Raw genomic sequence first — 22,395 nt, forward strand, 5'->3', positions numbered from 1 at the left:
GGAAAAAAATATATATATATTATCATTATTTTAAAAAATATCTGCAGCTGTTGGCAAGTTGGAGGAATATTTTAGATGCTCACTGTGACAGTGACCAAGAGAAGTTTTATGTATAAAAATCCTGCTAGCTGCTTGCCCCAAGTTGTTTATTGTGATTTTTTTGCCCTTTAATCGACACTTTGCAGTTTTTAACTAAACTGACATTCAAATAGAAAATAGTAATTGTGAATCATGCAAACTTACAATCTTAGGTTTCTAGTAGAAGAGTAATTTCTTTTTTGAGATATCTTCCATGGTTTTAGCTTTCATATAAAGTTCTGTAAAGTTATATGGTTTGACTTTTAAGTGAAAATATGGAACTGTATTTGTTCTTCATGTGCTGGAAATGCTGCTTCTCTCATTGTACTATAACTATAATAATAAAAAAAAAGGAAACTGTGGTTTCAGCTCTAACCGTTGGGCTCGTGTGACTTTAAAACATGGTTTGGTACCAAAAAGGAAGTAAAACAACTTGTTTGCGTAAAGACTTTATTCCATGGTACTGGTGCAGATTATATACTGCACTTGATGGAAAGAAACCAAGAAAAATAGTATAAGTTGTGTAAAAACAGTGTGGGAATTTTCACCTGTAAAAAAAAGGTGTTTAAACATAAAAGGTAAGGGAATGGTGGCAGAACATTTTTCAGCAACCACTAGAAACAAAGATTTTCCTGATCTTTCTCCTTTGTTTTCTGCCAAGGTGTTGTTGATGTTATTAATGTTGCTGTGGTAACTTGTGAGTAGAGACATTCAAAGGCGCTGCCATAAAGGACGTGCTCTTTTCCTATGTGATGCAGTACTGGTAAGTTGCGGTTGGGAAAGGTGTCCATGCTTAATAAGCATGATTAGCCACAAACAGTGAATCTCCACCAGCAGTGCTGGCTCCAGAAGAAACATATTTGCCCACACAGGCCTGGCTGTTAGCCTGCAAGAGGAGAAAAAGACAATTTTGATGTCAAGTTTGATGCTAGTAATCCAATGAGTTCTTTGGAGTATTTTCATTTCCTATTTAAGCATGTTTTCTTTTTTTTATCATCCACACATACCAGAGCTCTCTTGGTAAACTCTTCCTGGCATGCCTTGCCATTCTCCTTCTTGCCACCCCAGGCTTTAAGAGCAGAGGCCTGCAGGGCACGACCATATGAGAAGGTCAGAGCCCAGGGTCTATGCAGAGGGCACTGGTTCATGGCATTCAGGTTCACTGAGGCCTCCTCCTCACTCTGGCCACCAGACAGGAAAGTTATTCCTGTACAGGAAAAAAAAGACATGAGAGTTTAGCAGTGCAGTTATCTAGGAGGTAATGCAGACAATTCAATCGAGAATTCAGTAACAGTGTACATCCAACTTACCGGGGACTGCAGGGGGCACAGTGCGACGCAGAGCAGTAACAGTTGCCATGGCAATCTCCTGGTTGCTGTACTTGTGTGAGCAGGAGTGTCCAGCTGTAACCATGTTGGGTTTGAGCAGGGTGCCCTCCAGGTAGACGTGGTGGTCGGAAAGGGCCTTGTAGACGGCAGCCAGGACCTTCTCAGTGACGTACTGACAGCGCTTCAGGTCGTGGTCACCATCAGGAAGAATCTCAGGCTCGACAATGGGGACAATGCCGTGCTGAGGAAGACAGGGACAAAATTAGTCATAGTACTGTGTTTGCAATACAAGACTCGTAAACCAGAGGCAAAAAATGGGGATATACTATATCTTAATTTCTTAACATTTAAGTGGTATACAAAACATGCTTATTTTGATTGTTTTGTCTTTATAGGTTGTTTTAGACTTTATAGGTCTAAACATTGTAAGTTTCTATTTCTAATGTTTCTAACCATCTGGCAGATGCTAGCATAGCGAGCCAGGACATTGGCGTTCTCAATGATGGCCAGCCGTGAAGGGGTGGTGGGGGTGATCTTCAGGACACAACGCCACTTAGCGAAGTCAGCACCATCCTTCTTGTACTGGGCACAGCGCTCATACAGTCCATCAAGACCTGTTACGAGGGAGAAGACAAGCTAAATTAGTTGAACAAAGTAACAGACTCGGGTACATTGCTCACTTTGTTTTAAAATATTTTCTTTGCATACCTTGGGTCGTTGTCTCGCCGTTGGTTCCGGCCAGAGGGACAACACCTTTGTCGACCTTGATGCCAACCACCATGCCTCTTTCTTTGAGGTGCTGTGGGAAGGGCTTGCCATCGTCGGTCTTCTGGTACATGGTCTCGTGGAAGAGGATGACGCCACCAATGCAAGGTGCAACGCGGTCATCAGCAGTGAAGAGGAGCTGCCGGTACAGCCTCCTGTTCTCCTCAGTGTTCTCAGCATTGATGCTCTGGAAGCGCTTGGCCACACTACCTGCAGGTTATAACAACAGTAGATAAATGAAAACACTGCAGAACACTTAAATAATGTGTTTGTGTAAACACTGGGATACATTTGTAAAACAAATGTGACAATAGACTCCATATTAGTATTAGTTCTAGACTTATGATTTTATTGATGTAGCGTTATACACTAAGAGTCATCACTTTCTGTCTAAAACACTTTGTTTTAGGACCTGTCTTTTTGGGCATCTCTCCCTGAAGTCCCAGTCTGCTCTTAAAAACTAGTAGAGTGCAAGAAATTATTAGGTGCACACATGAGTCGTGCCATATTGGCTCAAAAAGAAAATCCTCATTAAGAGGTTGTTCACCTCTGGTAATTCACACAAACTGAACCATTATGATATACTAAGCAGGCGTTACCGCATGCCAGTTGGACTCTGACTTCCTCAGAGATATATCAGTTATGAATCATCTCCAACCTCCCAGTCTACTTCTGTACTTACAGACAAGATGCTGATTAATGTCAATCTGTCCCATTTTGAACAAGTAGAGTGAAAAGACGCTATTTTTTTGTATCCTTTGGGATACCATGTTTTATAGTGATATAGATAAGTAAGTTGGAGTTCAAATGAAAAGCAGTCTTTTCTTTGGCAGGCAGTAACTCCTAATTGTGAGGACTTCAAGTTTTATGATTTTACATACCCCTCTCATTGGTAACACAACTCTACTGATGATTTGACATATTTATTTTGATGACTTACTCATCACAAACATACAAACTGTTTAGTGTATTGTAAACTGTGTGCAGACAGTTTGATGAGTTTGTTTCCTGAAGAGAGTCAACTATTCTGAATAATTCACTTACCAGTGGACTCATCTGCAGCGAGGATTCCCTTGCCGGGAGCAACAATCCTCAGAGCAATATCGCTGAGCTCCTTCTTCTGCTCAGGAGTGAGGAAAGGGTATGCGTGAGGCATCCTGACTCTGAATGAGAGGAGGAGCAAGATAAGGGGAGACAGAGGTCTTAACTTTCTCAGAGTTGCAATGGAAACATTTGAACAAAAATTGTAGTGTGTCCCAGTTTGGTTTGTGGTTTTGCTTGTGTATGTATGAGAAACTGTTACATGAAACAAGACATGATGTGAAGCTGTAAAGGAAGTGGTGGTAAAGTGAGTTTAGCTACATGATTTCCTGTCTGTCACCTTCTCATATCCAAACCAGCTGCAGCTTCTTCCACAGGACTGCAGTTGTTGCAGTTGTAATGACAGCAGCAGTTTATGCACTGATATGAACACACTTACCCCAGCACAATGTTCTCAGCTTGGGTAGATCTAATGTCGAATTCTTACTTTACTCCTCTACCCCACCCACCATGTATTTAATCACACTTGAGAAATCATGACAAGCATGTGTGTGACCTATTCCATTTTCTATCCCCTTATCTCTGACCTTTCCACATCCCCCCTCACTGCCCCCATCCTTCCCCACTCCCACTCTCCCAGCCTGTGCCTGCACTATCAATAGGTTGGACTAAATTTACACTGTGTGGAGCTGTTTTGTACAGGGGTTCGCTGCAAGACTGGGGGGGGGGGGGGTGATCTGGAGCCTGCAAAAGGATTAACAAGACCACTGCCCAGACAAATTAAAACATTTTTGATTAGGTAAACTAAACTGCTAAGTCAAGTGCGCTGTACATGGAAATCTTGGAGGGTTAGCAACGGCCTGTAATGCAGTGTGACATGGCACTGCAATCTCAATTGGTATGTAAGCTGAGGGAGAATTTTCATGCAAGTGATGCAATTTATAAACCCATATTTAGTAATAAGCAAATTAATTTAATTTATCCAAAAGGGGAAAAAAGTACATTTTTAATTTAACTGCGATCACAAAAGTGAGGCATCACCAAATCAGAAAACTAAATAAGATAAACACGAAAGAATACTTTTCAAAAACTATGTTTCTAAACTCTTTTTAGAGAGAAGTACTCTAAAAAGACTGGAGGATGAGTAGCTGCAGTCTTTGCTGCAGCTAATAGGGAGGATCATATAATAAACTAAAGTGGCTCGTCAGTAACCACATGTGAGTATTTAGGAAATGATACTTTCATATAACCTCAGTGTAAGTGGAAACATGCGCCTCGTGACTTTAAATGAAGTAAATATTTAGCAAGAAGCCAAAAATAAAAGTGGTGAATAAAATTTTATCTTTTTTTACCTTTGAGGTTGGGAGGAGAGCTGAGAGAAAAGGAGTTAGAAGATCCGGCCTTCGTCTGTGACACCCTTCCAGCCTGCTGGCTCTTGTATTTATCCTCCCATTGTGACCCCTCACATTTCAGCTGTCCAGCTATAAAAAGAACAGGACGCAACTAGAGATGACTTGTGACATTCAGCAAGGCTTGGGCTGGAGTAACAAGCTAGTGAACAGCCAGTGAAAGGGCAAAGAGTGTTTCAGTGAATGGCAGAAAATGTGAAACCATGGGACAGTCAGGTTAGGATGTAAAGAAGGTACGACAGGTAAAGCTGATGCACATGGTATATTAAAAACTGATGACTGGATGAGCTAAATATATGATCCAGAATAAATAATGAAATAGGTTAACAAACTTTAGTTTGATGTCAGTGTTTCCTCCATCTACCAAAAATATTTAATGACCTTTTGAGCACATCACCGCAACCTTACATATACATTTGAGGCATAAAGATGTGACGAAAAGCGCAGATTCCATAAACTGTTCAGCAACAACTACTTTTAAATTTGCTGCATCCAAGAAGAGCATCTCATCACACAGAGGTCATTTTAAAGGCTATGTGGAGGAAGATAACTTTGGGTTATATGTAGTATGCACTATGAGGACACACACTTGGTCAGGGGGCATGTGACAACATTGCAAACCTGCCCTTAGAAATCCAAGCCAGACACAGCAACACAGTGCGCTGATTCCTGACCTTTACTTGACCTTTCTTGATCGTTGCTGCTTGGCAGAAAGAAGGTTAACCAGCCAGCTTGGCAAAGGTTGCAAATGCACATGGCCTAGTTGCACGTTTTATATCCATTTCACACTCTCACTCAAATCTGCTGCATCACACCACAAAAGACACACTTACAATGTGAAATGAAACCCTGTTGCAAAGCTATGGGCTGAGCATTGAGTGTTAGATTGTGCTGACAATAGACATGTGCCTTTATTACTTTCGAGCAGAAGACTCACTTTCTGAGCAGAATGAGTCAAAAGAGATATGTCAAAAACACAAAACAAGCTGGTTTGTCTTTTACCAAGAAAATTGAAGTGATTTAACCTTATGAAGAAATGACAGAGGGAGTTTAGAATAAAGGAAAAACAGACCTCTTTGTTTATATTCTTTTTTGTAAGGATGTATGATTGAACCATGCATGGTGAATAGGATATTTCTGTAAAGTAAATTTAAGCATGGGTCATTAATGAGGAGTTACTCCTCTTTTCCTCCTGTTTCCCTGGTAACTAACCATTCGTTCCATAATAAGCCTGGGTTGTGTGTTAACCAGTAAATACTGGTTAACTATCCATTAGTTCTTCATTCGTTCCTCAGTTGTTCCTTCTTAACAAAGCAAAATTGTGTGTACCTTATTGTAAAGTGTTTGTATTTAAAGTGATAAAATGTGGTCTTATGTTCTAAGTAAAGCTTTGTCACATCGCTGTCATATATACAGTACCAGTCAAAAGTTTGGACACACTTGGAAAGTGTTTCACAGCCAAACTGCAGCTGTACATGTGCCAACGAGCGCTGTGGATAGATAGTACTTTACCTTCTTTTTCATTCATTATTTCTGCTCCATCATCTCAACTTAGTTGCCCAGAAAATGTAATTTCTGCTACATCCAGCCCTTAAAAAGATAAGAGAAAAGAATCCGAACTTAAAACTTAAATATATGTGCTTTCATTTCTTTTGAGCTTTAATTTCTTTTGAAGAAGTGGTTGACAAACAGCAAAGACTTGTCAGTATTTTAACTCCTCCTTCACCAGATTTCCTCTGTATGACTGCCTCAGGTTTAAGCAGTGTGAATTTTGCAGTCTGCTTTCAACGTTTTCCTCTTGACGCTTTCAGCAACTCAAAGTATTTGCCAACCACAGATTTCACAGTTTTTTTCACATCACACTTTCCATGGGAGTAAGAAAATGGACTGGATTGTCACAGCAACACTTTTCTTGTCAGGTAAGACCAATTTGTGCCTCCTGATTTTGCTATAAAGAGAAAATAGACTTGCTATTGTTACAAAATTATTTGTAAATCGTGTATACCATTTTTATGTGTAACTTTGGGTACTTGCAAACATGTGTTAAAATCCACAAACAAATACTGAAAAAAAGTTTAAATGTATGAAATACATACATACACACATTACCAAGTACACAAACAGTATTTAACCTCACAGATGTGATCATTTTCACATTCAGAAAGGCTATTGGGGATACAAATGGTTGAATGTGTGTACACGAATTGCTCGATATGCACCAACAAGAATACATTAACACACAGATCAGTGTATGTGTGTTTGTGAGAATATCAGACTCTTTTCACACGAAAACACATGGTGCTGTGTCATCTGACTTTTAATTGGCTTACTATATACTTTTGGACTATTAGAAGATATTAATATTTCTCTGTTTGAAAACTACTCACTTATATAAGGTGATCTCAAAAGACAGGATCTTAACATGGCACTTGATCTGTTTTGAAGACTTGCTTTTAGAAAACTGATACATGTAATGCAAAAAATACAACAGGTGCATATTTTTAGTTCTTTACAACCTTTTGAATGTTTTGAAACTGTTGTGCAGAATAATTTAGGATCACATTGGTAGTTTAGGTAAATAAAATCCACATTATTATATAACCTATTTTAAATTTTGATAAGAAATCATACCACTGTCAGTCACATTGATTATTTAGGACAAATGAACAAAAGCAGCATATAGATGCATGATAACTTGAACACAGTGCAGTTTACAGATAACTATCAAAAACATGATTGCACAATATGTTATATCAAAATGCAAAGGAAATTTTTCAGTGTCTAGCTGATGTTATCAGACAAAATGTCACCGCTTTATACATCTGCTTTGTCATTTCTGATGACGAGAGAACATTTTCATACTGTATTAACTATCTTTAAAATAAATTTTTGCTTTAATTGGGCACAAACAAAGCCATGCAATATGTGGTATTAGGGGAAAGACCTTCCCTACACACAAAAAAAAATCATTTAAAAATAAAGTGTCAACTAGAAGTTCACACTGAACATGCAGTGTGTCTTTTTTTTTCAAAAAATGAGGAAAGTTATGAACATAGCATACTATAGTTGTAGTCCATAAACCAAGTGACGCAGTTGTTTCACCCCAAACACCCAAAACCAACATGTACAGTAAATTCTATACTTTTAAATTACGTATGAGATTTGAACAATAACATTTACCAAAAATCACATCATGACTTTAGATTAAATAAATCGTGTGGATTTTTCTTCTTCATTCTTCAGTGTTAAAAGCTGTACCTTGTTTCAACATTGAGCCTCTGGCTTGGAAGTCCCTGCAGAATCCTGCTGCAGGTTTTGGCTACCAGGTGGTGCAAAGACGATCAGGGTGAGTCAGAGAATACATTGTAGTCTGCTGAACGTTAGTAGTCTGCTGAACGTTAATAGCACCCCACCTCCCCTGCAGTGGTTTCTGCTCACTGTCAAATGTTTGTCCTAGTTTGCTCGTCAGTGCACCTTTTGAACAGTATTCAGGAAATCAAAGGGGTCAGATATTTAGGTGCACCCCTGATGGATGCCAAAGTCTGCAAGACTCAGGTAAGAAACAGTTTAATCCCAGATTAATCTGAAATTTTAAAGGTGTTTTTCAACCAATGAGTTTCTCAACAGATTTTGGGGCAGAACCTTATGCATCAGATGACTGAAACTGAACTATGTTTTTCATACCGCTCTGTTTAAAGTATACCACAAGAAAAGTGATGTGAAAATGTGCTCAGCTACAGAGTCTTAGATTAGACACAGACTATGCTGCTAATAACTGCATAACATGGGGAGAGGTTTAATATATGGTAGTTGTTCTTTATTCTTATTGCTTAAAAAACTTTATTTGTTGATGTTTGTTTAATTTCCTTTTTTTCTTTAATGCATGATACCATCCAGGATCTTGACTGAGTGCTTTAAATACTGTTGAATATTTTCACAGTTCCAGAGTTTGTCAACATGTCTCTTGGATTGACAATGATAAATGATCCAAAAACAGACAAAACCGCAGTGAGTTGTTGAACTGCAGAGATAAAAAAACAAAACAAACACTTTCTCAAACATTAATTTTGTTGTTGTTTTTGTACCTTGAAAATGCATTGCTTAAAAGACCAGAAAGTAATCAATAAACTGTTATACTGTCATTTTCTACAGGCTTGTGGTCCAACCGTTCCAAAAGAGTGCCTAAGTATCACTATGTACAGTGGTGTTTGCATCGAGATAGGCGATGATGGATTTAGACAACCTGTCCCATCTTCTATTGAAAGTAAATATAATGCTTTTTAGGACCTCAGTCGCTGGTCACAGTGGGTTGTATGATAAACAAAGGGTTGATCCCAGTTATTCTACTGCTGTGTTCTTGCGCAAGACACATTACCTTCCTTGCCTCCAGTGTTGGTGCTGAATGAATACGAATGATGGTGGTGATTGAGTTGATTTAATAACATTTTAATATATCTTTTGGAGGTATATTTTACAAAGCCAGATGAATGAGCTTTAAAATAGTTTTGTGCCACATTTGTGATGCTTCTATTTTGCTAATTTAAACAGCTGAAAGACCACCCTCTAGGGGCTACAGCATTAGCTGTCAGTGGATTTATCTGCTGTGAAAAATAATAACAGTATAACTAAATACAAGGAAATGTAGACAAAGAGGGAGAAAATACTTCTGTTCAGATGTGTATTTATCTCTTCTTTTTAACAGGTTGCCAAACCCAACCTGACATTGCATTTCTGTTAGATGGCTCAGGCAGTTTAAGTGAGGATGACTTTATGACCATGAAGACTTTTCTGTCAAAACTGATTGAGTCATTCCTGGGAAAAGATACACAGGTAATAATATGTTCATGTTATTCAGACAGAAATAATTTACATGCACACACACACACACACACACACACACACACACACACACACACACACACACACACACACACACACACACACACACACACCTTTTTAATTTGACCTTTTTTTAAACATAGAAAATGGTTGTAAAAATAACAATTTACACAAAAAATTTGTAAATCTGATAATTAAATGACAGTTAATCATCCTTCTCTAGATATTTTGCCTTTTGAATGCACATTTCCTGCTGGAATCCATTTTATGTGTCTACTTTTGCAGTTTGCCATCGCCCAGTTCGGCACAAGCTGCAGAATCCATTACCACTTTGATCAATTTGACACTAATGATTGGCGAACTCAAATTAAAAACATACAGCACTCCAAAGGATTTACTTTCACTGCTGGAGCCATTACAAATGTTGTGTAAGTGTGTTTATGATCCTAGTCGACAATGTATGGTAAAACCTGAATATGTGTAGAAAAAATTAACAATTATTTTTTTTCTGGTTAAGAGAAGCTTTCTCAGGTATCTTAAATACCAACAATATGTTACGTACTAAATAAGATTTAATTTCAGTTGAGATTCAAACAAAAAAACATCCTTTTTTTTTAACATTGTAATTGTATTCTACAAGAAGACTGAAATTTAAAAGTCATACTTTTTTCCAGGGACAATGTCTTCGTAGCATCCCGCGGTTCCAGACCAAACGCAAAGAAAATTTTGATAGTCATTACAGATGGAGATTCTAATGACCACGACAAGTTAGAAGGAGCGATAGAAAAAGCTAAATCTAAAGGAATAGTTCGATTTGCTGTTGGGGTAAGTTGGAACAATAAATGTGTCTTACAAAAAGGTTTCAGTGTTTATTTACATGCATTTTCATAATGTTTGTCTTTTTACAAAGTTTGTGCAAGTATGAAAATGTCACTTAAATTCTAGAAATGCAATCACACTTTATACACACTTAACTGAACGGAGATAATTGATTTTATTCACAAAATTATAATCTGCTCAATAACCAGTCATTGAAAGCATTACCTTTGTTACATTTACATTTTCTGTCATATGAATCATTTCCTTTGAATTCAACTTCTGAAGTCTATAATTCAAGGTTTCTTTACATCCATAGATTGGGGAAGCATCTACAAAGTTGGAAGCATTAGAGGAACTGAGGATGATTGCATCTGAACCCACAGAAAATTATATGTTTAAAGTTGAAAACTTCAACGCACTTGAGAATATTCGACAGAATTTGCAAGACAAGCTTTTTTCTATTGAAGGTACACGTGTTATCTTGCCAACAGATTAAAATCAGTTGTTCCATTTTCTGCAAAAAAATGCTGTATTTATTTGCATGCAAAAAGTAAAGAAATAACTTAATTTAATTTATTGAATTTTTTTACATTATTCTTCTGAACTTAAGAAGTAGCCACTTGTTGCTCTGAGCCATGACTTCTTAAATCTAATATCTTTGTCTAAACTTTGAAGTTTTGTAAGCCTCTTTAAAATCACTGTATAAAATCCTATATGACATCATGTAACATTACATAACTTGAGCTCTTGTTTATTTTGCTACTACAGGATCTCAAACAAGTGGAGACTCACTGAAAATGGAAATGTCTCAAGAGGGTTTCAGAGCAGCTTATGTGCCTGGGGTAAAATCACTGGATAATATAAGTCTCACTAAATAAAAATAAAATATTTAATTGCATTTAGACTTTTATTTAACCAAACACATTTCTGTAAAACCTGCAGGGAATCCAGATGTCTACTGTTGGTGCTAATATGTGGCAGGGAGGCTACAAGCGACATCTACACACACAGACAATATCGTATGAGCCCACGACTGTGGGACCAGACAGTTATCTTGGTGAGAATATAGCAAAACAAACAAACAAAAAACATTGTATTTGTTGAGAGGGCTTCCACCAGTAGTGTTGTTTTAGGGATGACCAGCATGCAGGTCTTTTTAATCAGTTTAACAAATTGACAATTTTGTTCTTAGCAGAGGTTATGAAAATGTTCAAATAAAAAAAATATCTGCAAAATAAAAACACTTTGTCTACACTGCCTGAAGTAGAATATTCATCAGTGCCTTTCACTATGAACTTGTTAAACTTTAGGTTACTCCATGGCTGTGGTTACAACTGCAGATGGACAACTGACCATAATTGGTGCGCCAAGATATCAACACAGAGGAGCTGTGATGGTGGTTTTCAATGACAGAGACAAACAAAAACTTGAGCCACATCAACGTGAGGTAAGTATTTAACACTAAGATGGTCCTTGGCATTAACATATTTATTTAAAATAAAAACTTTTTTTTATAGATCCAGATTGGTGAATATTTTGGGGCAGAGGTTTGTACGATGGATTTGAATCTTGACAGCTACACTGATCTAATCATCATATCTGCTCCGATGTACAAGGACTCTGATCGAGAGGGACGAGTTTACGTTTGCACATTGACCCACTTGGTAATTAGCAGCTTCATCTAGAGACATTCAGTCAATTTACTTGTTATATTTTCTTCTTTTTAATAAGCCTGAAACTCTCCCTCTTCCTGACATGTTCACCAGAATGTCGACTGCTATTTTGAGTCTCCATTAGTACTAAAAGGGGCTGCTGGCAGAGGAAGGTTTGGGTCTTCTCTCGCTGTTCTGCCTGATCTAAACAATGATGGATTTAGTGATTTGGCAGTTGGAGCACCTTTGGAGAACGATGGTCAAGGCAGCATCTACATATTCCATGCTGAAGGAGGCCAAAGAATCAATCCTGCTTACTCACAGGTGAGCAAGTGTAAAAGCTGAAAGAATTTCTTCCATTTTCTACTTTTATTAATTAAATAATCTACTGTTGCACAGAGAATTGCTGCCTCTGAGGTTCAGTCAGGACTAAAGTTCTTTGGCATGTCAATCAGTCAGTGGAGTTTCGATCAGAGTGGTGATGGTCTGCCTGACTTAGCGGTGGGTTCAAAGGGCACAGTTGTCTTACTGAGGTGAGTCCTGCTCTTAGCCCAGATTTTGTTTGAACATAAACTTTTTATTTCAATCAATCAAATCAAATCCTTTATTGTCACCGGAGGGAAAATGGTTTTGCAGTCAGAGCACAAACAGAGGACAGACATCACAACAGAAACATCTAAAACAAAATCAGAACCAATGGCATATGTCAAAAAAAGAAATTCACACAATCCAAAACATTAAATGTGCTTAAACTGTTTAAATAGGAAGTCAAAACAAAATAAAAAGAACAACTCTGTCACCTTAATGGCCCTGAAGCGACGACTCAAAGGCAACAAAACAAATTCATTCTGGAGAGGGTGGTCCAGGCAATTCAATATATAATGAGCTTTCCTTAGAACATTTTTGTAGAAGATACCCAAAGGCCCTCCTGATGGGATCTAGTAACTTTGCTAGCAGCTTTCAGCTTTTGGTTCTCCTGGGCATGGTGAGGACCTGGGCAGGACCGCAGGGGGCTCTGGCTGGGGCTCTCCTCTGCCACCCTCTGGGTGGGACTGGGGTTGTCTTTGGGGTGGGGTAGCTTGGGTTCGTGCTACAGGGTTGATGGCCCAGGTCTCTGGGCTGCCCTGGTCTGCCTCTAGCCTCTCACTCACCATTCCTCATCACAATCACTCCTCATTCCTCATCCTTTGCATGCTGACACAGTCACTAAGTTGTCCAGTGGGTTTATACACTAAGAGATCATTTTTTTTCTTCTTCCTCTGTGAGTGTGTATCTGGTACTTCCGTTGTTGTTGTGATATGTCTTTTTGATTTGGTTATTATTTAAGAACTCTTAATGACTAGCAGCTTTGTTTTTCAGTAAAAGCTGTAGGAAATTTTCTGGTGTGTTTATGTACAAATATCGTAGTCTGTTGTCTGGTGATAGTGTGGATTGAAGGGTCGTTGCCTTTTGTCTATGGTGTTTTTGTCTCCTCTTTCTTCTTTCTGCTTTCCCTTTTGCTTCTTTTTGCTGTCTTCCTTTTCTTTCTGTCCCCTCCGGTCAGGTCCAGCAACATTACATAGATTCCATGATTCAATTCAACAATAAATAAATGAATGAATGAATGAATCAGATTATCAAGAGGAGCCTTAAACCCATAAGACTCCCCTTGACAAAGCAAATTTGTTTGGCACAACACATCAACCAGACCATCATTCTGCTTGCTGTGGTGGACAAGACAGGTTACAAAAAAAATAAAAAATAAAAAAATCAACATATCAGGACCAAAAAGGCTCATGGGAAGTTTAGATTCAGCTGAAACGTAACCTTTTGTGATTGCTGTGCTATAAACTTGAGTAATGTGCTTTACTTCCTGTGTTATGTTTACATTCAGACAATGTTGGTAAGTTCTGCCTTGTTTGAATCAGGGATTGTGGTGATTGTTACTGAGATAATTTATAATTATCTGCTCAGTTCTGCTGATTGCAGTCCTGAGTTACTAACTAGTTGTTGGTTTTTAAGTTGACTTTCCATGAAACTGATTCAATGTGATTTAGTCTTTATTAGAAATAATCAAACAATTTGCATAAATCTGATTTAAGAGTTTGTTTAAACAACTAGGCGCTATAATTAAAATTAGTTAGGTGAACTAATGGGTTAGAGTAAAGTCTAATGGTCGCCGTAACTGATATAACTTGACATGTTTAGTTTCAGCATTTCTAAAAACTAAACGAGTTTCCACACAAAGTTCTAGTAAACTCAACTCATGTGGAATTTTTTTAATTTATGATAATTTTACACTGCGACAGACTGGTGACCTGTCCAGGGTGTACCCTGCCTCTCACCTGTTAAAATGCTGGGATAGGCTCCAGCTCACCCGCGACCCGAAATGGAATAAGCGGTCAAGATAATGGATGGATGGATAATTTTACATTTTGATTTTCCTTTACAATCCTAATATATATTTTTAACAATGAATTTTTCAGAAAAGAAAAGAAAAGTTTTGCAGTTTACCTTTGTGATTAATAAAGAATTTTTCATTTAATCTTTTATAGACACTCTAGTTGTCAGTTTTTATTGTGATTAATTATTGATCACAAAGCCACAAGATGTTGACACGTCTCATAATTATGTCCTTTCTAGATCAAGGCCTATAGTGATGGTGGAAGCAACTGTGTCCTTCAACCCAAATGAAATCCCAACTCAAAATGTGGACTGTTCAAATCCCCTGAAGAACAAAGCTGAAATCTGCTTTACTATGAGCAGACACTCTGAAGTGAACACAGGTTCTTCCTTCTCCTCATTTTTATTTCCACTGACATTCTTGTATTTCTGTGCATTTCTATATAACATTAGCCTCATAGCACAACTGCCTAAGTCAAATTTTAAGGTTTAATTGGTAATGATGGAAAGTCAATCAGCAGTATTAGGAGAGTACAGTTAGACAGATATTGTAATTTAGCCAAAATATGACTTAGACATTTATGCTATGAAGCTAACAATGAAAGAAATTCTTGTATGTTTCAGCTCAAGCACAGATTAATTACACTTTTACGCTGGATGCTACCAGGAAGACCCCAAACAACCGAGCTTACATCAGAGAGAAACTACGAGAGGAAACTGGATCATTTGTTCTGGACTTAAAACGTCGACAGTGCAGCAGTGTGAATTTTTTCATTGAGGTAGAGCCTAATGAGTTTACACAGATATAATATTTCTCTTGCTCCGTCATAATGTTCCCCTTTTCTTGTTGCAGGCTTGTCCAGAAGATATTCACAATCCACTTATGAACGAGCTCAGATTCACTTTCGATGGTTTACCTTCTGACACAAATCTTAAACCAAGTCTCGCTCAGCAGGCTCAAAATATGACCTTTCATCCAGTAAGCAACCTTTAAACACACTTCATTAACATTACATTTCCATTAACAGCTTTCTCTTTGTCACTATGTTTTCTAAAAAAAATTTTTAACGCCAGAACCACCAGAAGGGGTCATTTTGATACTGTGCAGACAAAGCTTAAAAATGATAAAGGTCATTTCCCCCTCTGAATCTTTTATCACATGGAAATACAGAAAGCTTCAGTAAATGAATAATTTATTAGAATGTGGAATTACTTTGGCTTGTATTTCAAATAGAAAATGTCAAGTACTAGCTTAGATTAGCTTATCAGCTAATATATAACAAAATTATATATATTTTTTTATCTATTTATATTTTTATTGTTTATATGTGGGTAAATAATTAGATAAAAAAGTATCATATAATGCCAAAATAATGATACAGAGCGCTGGATGTCAGCGAATAGTGATTTATTGTATTGCATGTCAACAGTTCAATAATGAACGCACATTGGATTTATCATTTCTGTTTTTAATAATTATTTTTAAAACTTTCCTTGTGTTCTTTATACCAGTTAAACCAGTTTTAAAATCGTTGCATTGGCTCCCTGAATGTCAGGATTGATCTTAAGGTTCTTTTAGTGTCTTAGTCTTAATGGTCTAGGGCATTCCTACATATCTGACCTTTTGCTAAGCTATGAGCCCTGGCTCTGGTACCAGCCTTTTTGTTGTTACCAAAGTCAAAACCAAAAATTATGGCGAGGCCTCGTTTCACCACTACAAGGCCCTCGAGTGGAACAGCCTGCCAGACAACTTCAGGGCTGCAACATGTACTTGTGTGTGTGTGTGTGTGTGTGTGTGTGTGTGTGTGTGTGTGAGTGCACATTTGTGATTGTGTGTGAAAGAGACTATAATGTGGTGTGTTTTTAAATTACTATTATATACACTGGTGTGTGAAGACTTTAGGCAAGGTAAGGCAGTTTATTTGTATAGCACATTTCATGTACAGGACAATTCAAAGTGCTTTATATAAAACAAAGGCATTACAGATATTTAGAAATAGTAAAAGGCATCAACACATAATCACAATAAAATAATAAATTACATTAAAATGATTAAAAGCAAGATAAGTTAAAAAGTTTCCGTGCAGACTTCATGCATAGGCGCATGAGAAAAGAAATGTTTTTAACCTGGATTTAAAAATGTCTATATTTGGGGAAAGTTTAATCTCCACTGGCAGTTTGTTCCACTTGTTTGCATCCTAACAGCTAAATGCTGCTTCTCCATGTTTAGTCTGGACTCTGGTCTGGACTAGTTGACCAGAGTCTTTGGATCTAAGAGCTCTGCTAGGTTTATATTCTCTGAACATATCACAGATGTATTCTGGGCCTAAACCATTCTGGGATTTGTAAACAATCAGAAGGGTTTTAAAATCTATTCTGGGACTGACTGGAAGCCAGTGTAAAGATTTCAAAACTGGTGTGATGTGTTCAGATCTCTTAGTCCTGGTTAAAACTCTAGCAGCAACGTTTTGGATGAGCTGCAGATGTTTAATCCTCTTTTTAGGAAGTCCTGTTAAAAGACCATTACAGTAATCCAGCCTACTGGAGATGAATGCATGGATGAGTTTCTCTTGGTCTTTCTGGGAGACTAAACTTTTAATTCTGTTGATGTTTCTGAGCTGGTAAAAAGCTGTCTTAGTGAAGCTTTGATGTGGCTGCTGAAAGTCAGGTCTGAGTCTATCTATCAACACTCCAAGGTTAGGAACTTGGTCGGTGATTTTAAGAGCCCGAGTCTCCAGGTGTTTGCAAATGCTGACCCTCTTCTCTTTGCTACCAAACAGAATAATCTCAGTTTTGTCTTCATTTAATTGTAGAAAATTCTACTTCATCCAGGTGTTTATTTGCTCCAGACACTGACACATTAAGTCTATTGGACTGCAGTCATCTGGTGACAGAGACACATAAAGTTGGGTATCATCAGCATAACTTTGATAATTAATGCTATAGTTCTGTAATATTTGAACCAAAGGGAGCATATACAAGTTGAACAGAAGAGGTCCAAGGACTGACCCCTGGGGGACTCTACAAGTCATGGCCACTCGCTCGGATTCATAGCTGCCGATCGTAACAAAATAACTCCGGCCTTCTAAATAGGACCTGAACCAGTTAAGGACCGCTCTAGAAAGTCCAACCCAGTTTTCCAGCCTGTGCAACAGGATTCTGTGATCTACAGTGTCAAACGCAGCACTGAGATCCAACAGAACCAGGACTGAGACTTGACCAGAATCAGTATTCAACCTAATCTCATTTAACACTTTGACCAGAGCTGTTTCAGTGCTGTGATGAGGTCGGAAGCCATACTGAAATTTATCAAGATTTCCATTTTAATTTAAAAAGTCATTAAGCTGGTGAAATACAACTTTCTCAGTAATCTTGGAAATAAAAGAGAGGTTAGAGACAGGTCTATAGTTTTTCATTATAGAGGCGTCTAGAGTCCTTTTCTTTAGGAGTGGCTTAATAGCAGCTATCTTTAGTGACTTGGGAAAAATGTCTGATGCCAGTGAGCTGTTAACTATCAGTAGGAGATCACTTTCTACTGAGGTAAAAACTGTTTTTAAAAAGTCGGATGGTAACATGCCCAGAGTGCATGTTGTTGATTTCAAATGCCAAACTGTTTCTTGTAGGACTTTTAAATTCACCATTTTACATTACGACATGACATCAGAATTATTTCCGAGTTTTAGACACAGACTAATTTTCTTGTGTGACTGTGTGGAATTAATATTTTGCCTAATTGTTTTAATTTTTTGGCTAAAAAAGTTGTCAAATTGGTTGCATTTCTCAGTGGAAAGGAGCTCTGGGCTTATCTGCATAGGAGGATTTGTAAGTTTTTCAATCATAGCAAACAGAGTGTAAGAATTGTTGACATTCCTGTTAATCATTTCAGATAAATGCAGCTCTCTGGCCTTGCACAGCTCATTGTTATAATTACTTATAGTTATAGTTACTTTAAATTTGACATTGTTTTCATCGTATTCTTCATGGTCAGGTTTTTAACCTTAAAGTTTTATGATCAGAGTTGAAGTCTTCTTGTGTTTCACAGTGACCAGTTTCACTGATCTTGTGGTGTGGTATATAATGTTGTTGCATGCATTGTTGCTGCTATGTCTTCTTCTTTACTGATCTGCTTGTCTAGGTCTGTAATGTTTTTAATAAGGAGTATATTGGTCTGCCCTGGTGGTCCATTCAATTTTTAAAATATTTTCCAATATTTTTTATGTTGATTGTTTCTTGCTTTGTTTCTTCAGAATGTGATTCTGTCTTCCAATATCTGCATTCTTCATTTATGTTCATTTATCAATACATTTATCTGATGAAGTGTTCTGACATTTCCAGGTTTCATTATAAATCCTAAACAGCATCAGTTTATTATTACCCTCTGATCTAATGTGTGTAACATCGTGTTTTTCACAGTTAAGGTTTGAGATCAACTGTGGTGCTGATGAGAAATGTGTTGATAATCTAAAAGTGGACCTCAACTTCAGGTAAGGATGAGTTTAAAAAAAAGTTTTTATGTGTGCTTGGAGAGATTTTTTCTTTCTCTTTGGTGCACTTATGTGAACACTTATCTTTTCATCCAGCACTATAATCTGTTCAAAGATTGACTCAGTTGCTGTATTTTTTTTGTATCCGCAAAAACGAAGACGCAGCTTGATAGCTGTGCTTTTAGCTCATTACCTTCAGGTCTTAGAGTGTGTGTGTCTCATTCAAAGGCTAAAATATTGCTCAGTGATTTCGAAGCATCCCATTAGAACGAGTTTATGGAAATGTTAAAATAAAACATTTGAAAATCCTCAATATTAACTTTGGGCCGACCTTTCTATTTTTTTTTTTTTTTACGAGTCATTTTCTTTAATGCATCAAAATAAGTTTATAGTTTGAGTAATGAGATAGTTTGTCTCCAAATAAAAAATGGCTGTTACCAGGGTTTGATCACCAGCCAGTGTGGCTTGTAGATTCCTCAAGTTACCAGCCAATCAGAATTTAGACTGGCGAAACTGGCGAGTTTTGCTTTAAGTCTTAGAGTCTTAGAGCAACTTAAATTTTTTCTCTAATTTTTATTGATATTGTTTTGTAAAAATGTCAAATAATTATCTGAACAATTGTAGAACTACATCATCGTTCAGGTTTTGGATGTCTCCCTGATCCAACACACCTGATTCAAATTAAATGACTTTCCTTAACAGCTTATTGTCAAGTTCTGCCCAAACATGTTGACCCATTAACCTGATTCAAGTGTGCATAAGCGGGACACATAGAAAACCTGCAGGACAGCGGCCCTCAAGGACAGACTATGGACACCCTTGCCTTAAGCAAAGTGCCTTAAGGCCACATCCACATGGAGACGAGTTAAGCCGTATTTATCGTTTTCTTTTCTCTGTTCATTCTTGTTCATCTTCATAAACTCTCAGGTCCTCAGTGATTGCAGTTGGCATTGATGAGCTTTTGGATGTGACGGTCTCTGTGGAGAACAGGGAGGAAAACTCATACAACAGTCTTGTTATTCTCACATACCCAGCTGGTCTCTCTTACAGGAAGTTTTCAGCTCTGCAGGTCAGACATCAGGATCAAGTGTGTTTCATCTCTGATCAGTTGCTCTCCAAGTCACATCAATGCTTTGTCTTTTAATACAGGGAAGAATTCAGTGCAGCTCTTTGGACAGTGAAGATGGAGTAACTCGAGGAAAGACAGACTGCACTATTGACAAACCAGTTTTCAAAAGCAACTCCAAGGTTGGTTTGTTGCGCTGCTGCAGACTGTTGAGTCAGAAGAAGAGGCATCTGATCTCTGGTTTCTTTCATTTCCAGGCTGTCTTCATTGTCTCCTATGGGATTGGAGCCAATAGTCAACTTGACAGGAAGATCTTTGTCACTGCAAACGCCACCAGGTACAGTTCTTCAGCTGACGGTGCAGCAACTTGGAATATGAATATTTTCTATAAACATTTCCATCTTTATCTTTCAGTGGGAATCAGCAGCACTCCCCTTCAAGTGAACTCTACAAGAGGAAAGATATCGATGTGAAATATAACATCTTGGTTTCAGTTGTAAGGTCTGTGTTTCATAGTTAAATAAAATTAAACTTAGAAATGACAAGAATTTACTATCTAGTCTAATATTAATTTAATTTTTACAATATCTCTTTAGCTCCCTCAACTACTGCAATTTCACTTTTGGAGCAAATAACTCACAGAAACCAGTCCAACATTCAGTTGAGGTGAAAAATTACTTCTTCCAGTAGTATCAGTACTATCTTCTAGTTTACTGCTATGTTTCAGACCTGATGCTTTATTACACTCTGAAACTTTTCTTTCTCACCTTCTCAGGTTACAAATAGCATCAGAGCATTTAATTTCACTGTGGTGATCAGGGTACCTGTAAAGCTCGGTAACAAAGATATTTGGGAGGATTTGAGCAGTCTGCAGGTAAATATATAGAAACATTTAATTACTAACCTTAAAAAAAGCCTTAAATGTATCTTAGACATGGCAGTATGTGGTGAAATGAGGAGCAGTTCCAGTAAAGTGACATAAATCAACTTTATTGTCAGATTGCAGACTGTCAACGAGACAAAGATGAAGAACCTGTTGTCACTGATATTGTTGCTCAGATAAAGGAAAAGAAATTAGTGGTAAGTATGTTTTTATAATGTGCCTGTTTAAATGTATATGTTAATAAATGCACATTACTGTCCACTTCACTGCAGCTTTCTATGCATGTGTCCACCACAGGACTGCTCTGTAGCCAAGTGTAGAGTGTTTAGGTGCAGCCGGTTCATGGGAAGAAAGGAGAGTAAGACATATACAATCTCTGCCAGCCTTAGTTCAGCCTGGATAGAGCAGGTAAATATGAACTGGATGTGGTAAGTGCAACTGGTCCTGATTACAGAACCAGTAGGCAGCTCTCATGAAATTCAGCAAGAATAAAAATCTAAATAAATTATTCTTCCACTTGTTTTGTCTCAGATTGGACTTCCATCTGCCAAATTCCTCTTAACCAGCACGGCCAGTCTGGTGTACGACAGAGACCAGTACATCTTCTACTCAACAGCAACTAATAACAACCCACCTGTTCACAAAGTGATTAAACATTACCCTCTTTTAAGATTTATATTATTTAATTAAACAGCTTGAATTAACCAAAACTCTGTCTCCTCACCTCCCAGATTGAGACAGAGGTAGAAGTGTTTCCTGTACCAGATTTCACCAAAGAGATTGTAGGAGGTTCTCTGGGAGGGTTGGCTTTTCTAGCTTTACTCGCTGCTGGTCTGTATAAGGTGAGACACTTGAAGTTTTTGTTTTATTTAGTTTTTTTTTTTTTTTATTATTTTGCAATTAAATTATGGCCAGGGATTACCACTTTGTGTGTTCTCTTCATTTGAAAATGCAATATGTAATAATTATTGATCTGGTTTATCTCCTTATATCTTTTTTGGTACCACATAAATATAATAAAATTTATTTATATAACTTATGTTTTTTTTTTCTTTTCATAGGCTGGATTTTTTAAGAGCAAATACAATCAAATGCTTAATGAAGATGGAGCAACAAATGGGGCTGAAGGAAATGCTCTCACAGGAGAATAATAATATTAAAAAAAAATTCTGTATTTTACAGACACCAGCTGTTTCCCACATCCATTTGTAACATAGTAATATGACCACAAAACAAAAGTCAATTTGATTCCTAGGCAAAACTAGGAATATGAATAGTGCAATCAAGCTTTACAGATCACTGTTAATGTGTTGTTAAGTGCCCATCAGGTGCCAGCTCAGAAAAATCTGGATCACATTTATTTCTTTAAACTTAAAATTGTAATTACATCAAAATCTTGGTATGACCAATTTCATTTTCAGCTTGTTTTATGTTATTATTTAGAAAATCTTTTACATTGAAAGCTGCTTCCTAAATGTGAATTATTGTCCAGAGGAGTCTTGCTTGAACCTTGAATGTGAAAAGAATGTGAGTTGCTTTCTTCTGTAATAAATTGTAATATTTTATATTTAGCATATTTAGTATTTTTAATATGAATCAAATGTACATTTAGTTTAAGTTGCACTGGTATTTATTTAAAAAAATATTTA

General features: G+C 37.3%; 2 protein-coding genes across 2 annotated transcripts; one reads left to right on the forward strand and one right to left on the reverse strand.

Annotated features, from left to right (window-relative positions):
* Positions 1-511: 511 nt before the first annotated feature.
* aldoab (aldolase a, fructose-bisphosphate, b) lies at positions 512-4,693 on the reverse strand. The gene is made up of 7 exons (XM_041974567.1): positions 4,565-4,693; positions 3,216-3,334; positions 2,115-2,381; positions 1,860-2,020; positions 1,389-1,647; positions 1,086-1,285; positions 512-964 (listed from the first exon to the last, which is right to left on the reverse strand). The coding sequence occupies exons 2-7, from the start codon at positions 3,325-3,327 to the stop codon at positions 872-874; spliced, it is 1,092 nt and encodes a 363-aa protein (XP_041830501.1). The 5' UTR covers positions 3,328-3,334; positions 4,565-4,693; the 3' UTR covers positions 512-871.
* Positions 4,694-6,391: 1,698 nt separating this feature from the next.
* LOC121632806 (integrin alpha-M-like) lies at positions 6,392-22,322 on the forward strand. Its single transcript, XM_041974557.1, has 30 exons — positions 6,392-6,540; positions 7,865-7,967; positions 8,079-8,176; positions 8,562-8,629; positions 8,774-8,885; positions 9,324-9,451; positions 9,746-9,888; positions 10,135-10,285; positions 10,596-10,746; positions 11,048-11,121; positions 11,222-11,336; positions 11,590-11,726; positions 11,797-11,943; positions 12,046-12,255; positions 12,331-12,464; positions 14,554-14,696; positions 14,938-15,092; positions 15,167-15,292; positions 18,727-18,797; positions 19,725-19,866; positions 19,947-20,045; positions 20,121-20,200; positions 20,278-20,364; positions 20,460-20,529; positions 20,639-20,737; positions 20,863-20,943; positions 21,044-21,154; positions 21,278-21,391; positions 21,478-21,588; positions 21,808-22,322. Exons 1-30 carry the CDS (start codon positions 6,504-6,506, stop codon positions 21,895-21,897), a joined length of 3,387 nt encoding a protein of 1,128 aa, XP_041830491.1. The 5' UTR covers positions 6,392-6,503; the 3' UTR covers positions 21,898-22,322.
* The last annotated feature ends 73 nt before the right edge of the window (positions 22,323-22,395 follow it).

Source organism: Melanotaenia boesemani, chromosome 21, assembly GCF_017639745.1.
Source record: "Melanotaenia boesemani isolate fMelBoe1 chromosome 21, fMelBoe1.pri, whole genome shotgun sequence".
NCBI lineage: Eukaryota > Metazoa > Chordata > Actinopteri > Atheriniformes > Melanotaeniidae > Melanotaenia > Melanotaenia boesemani.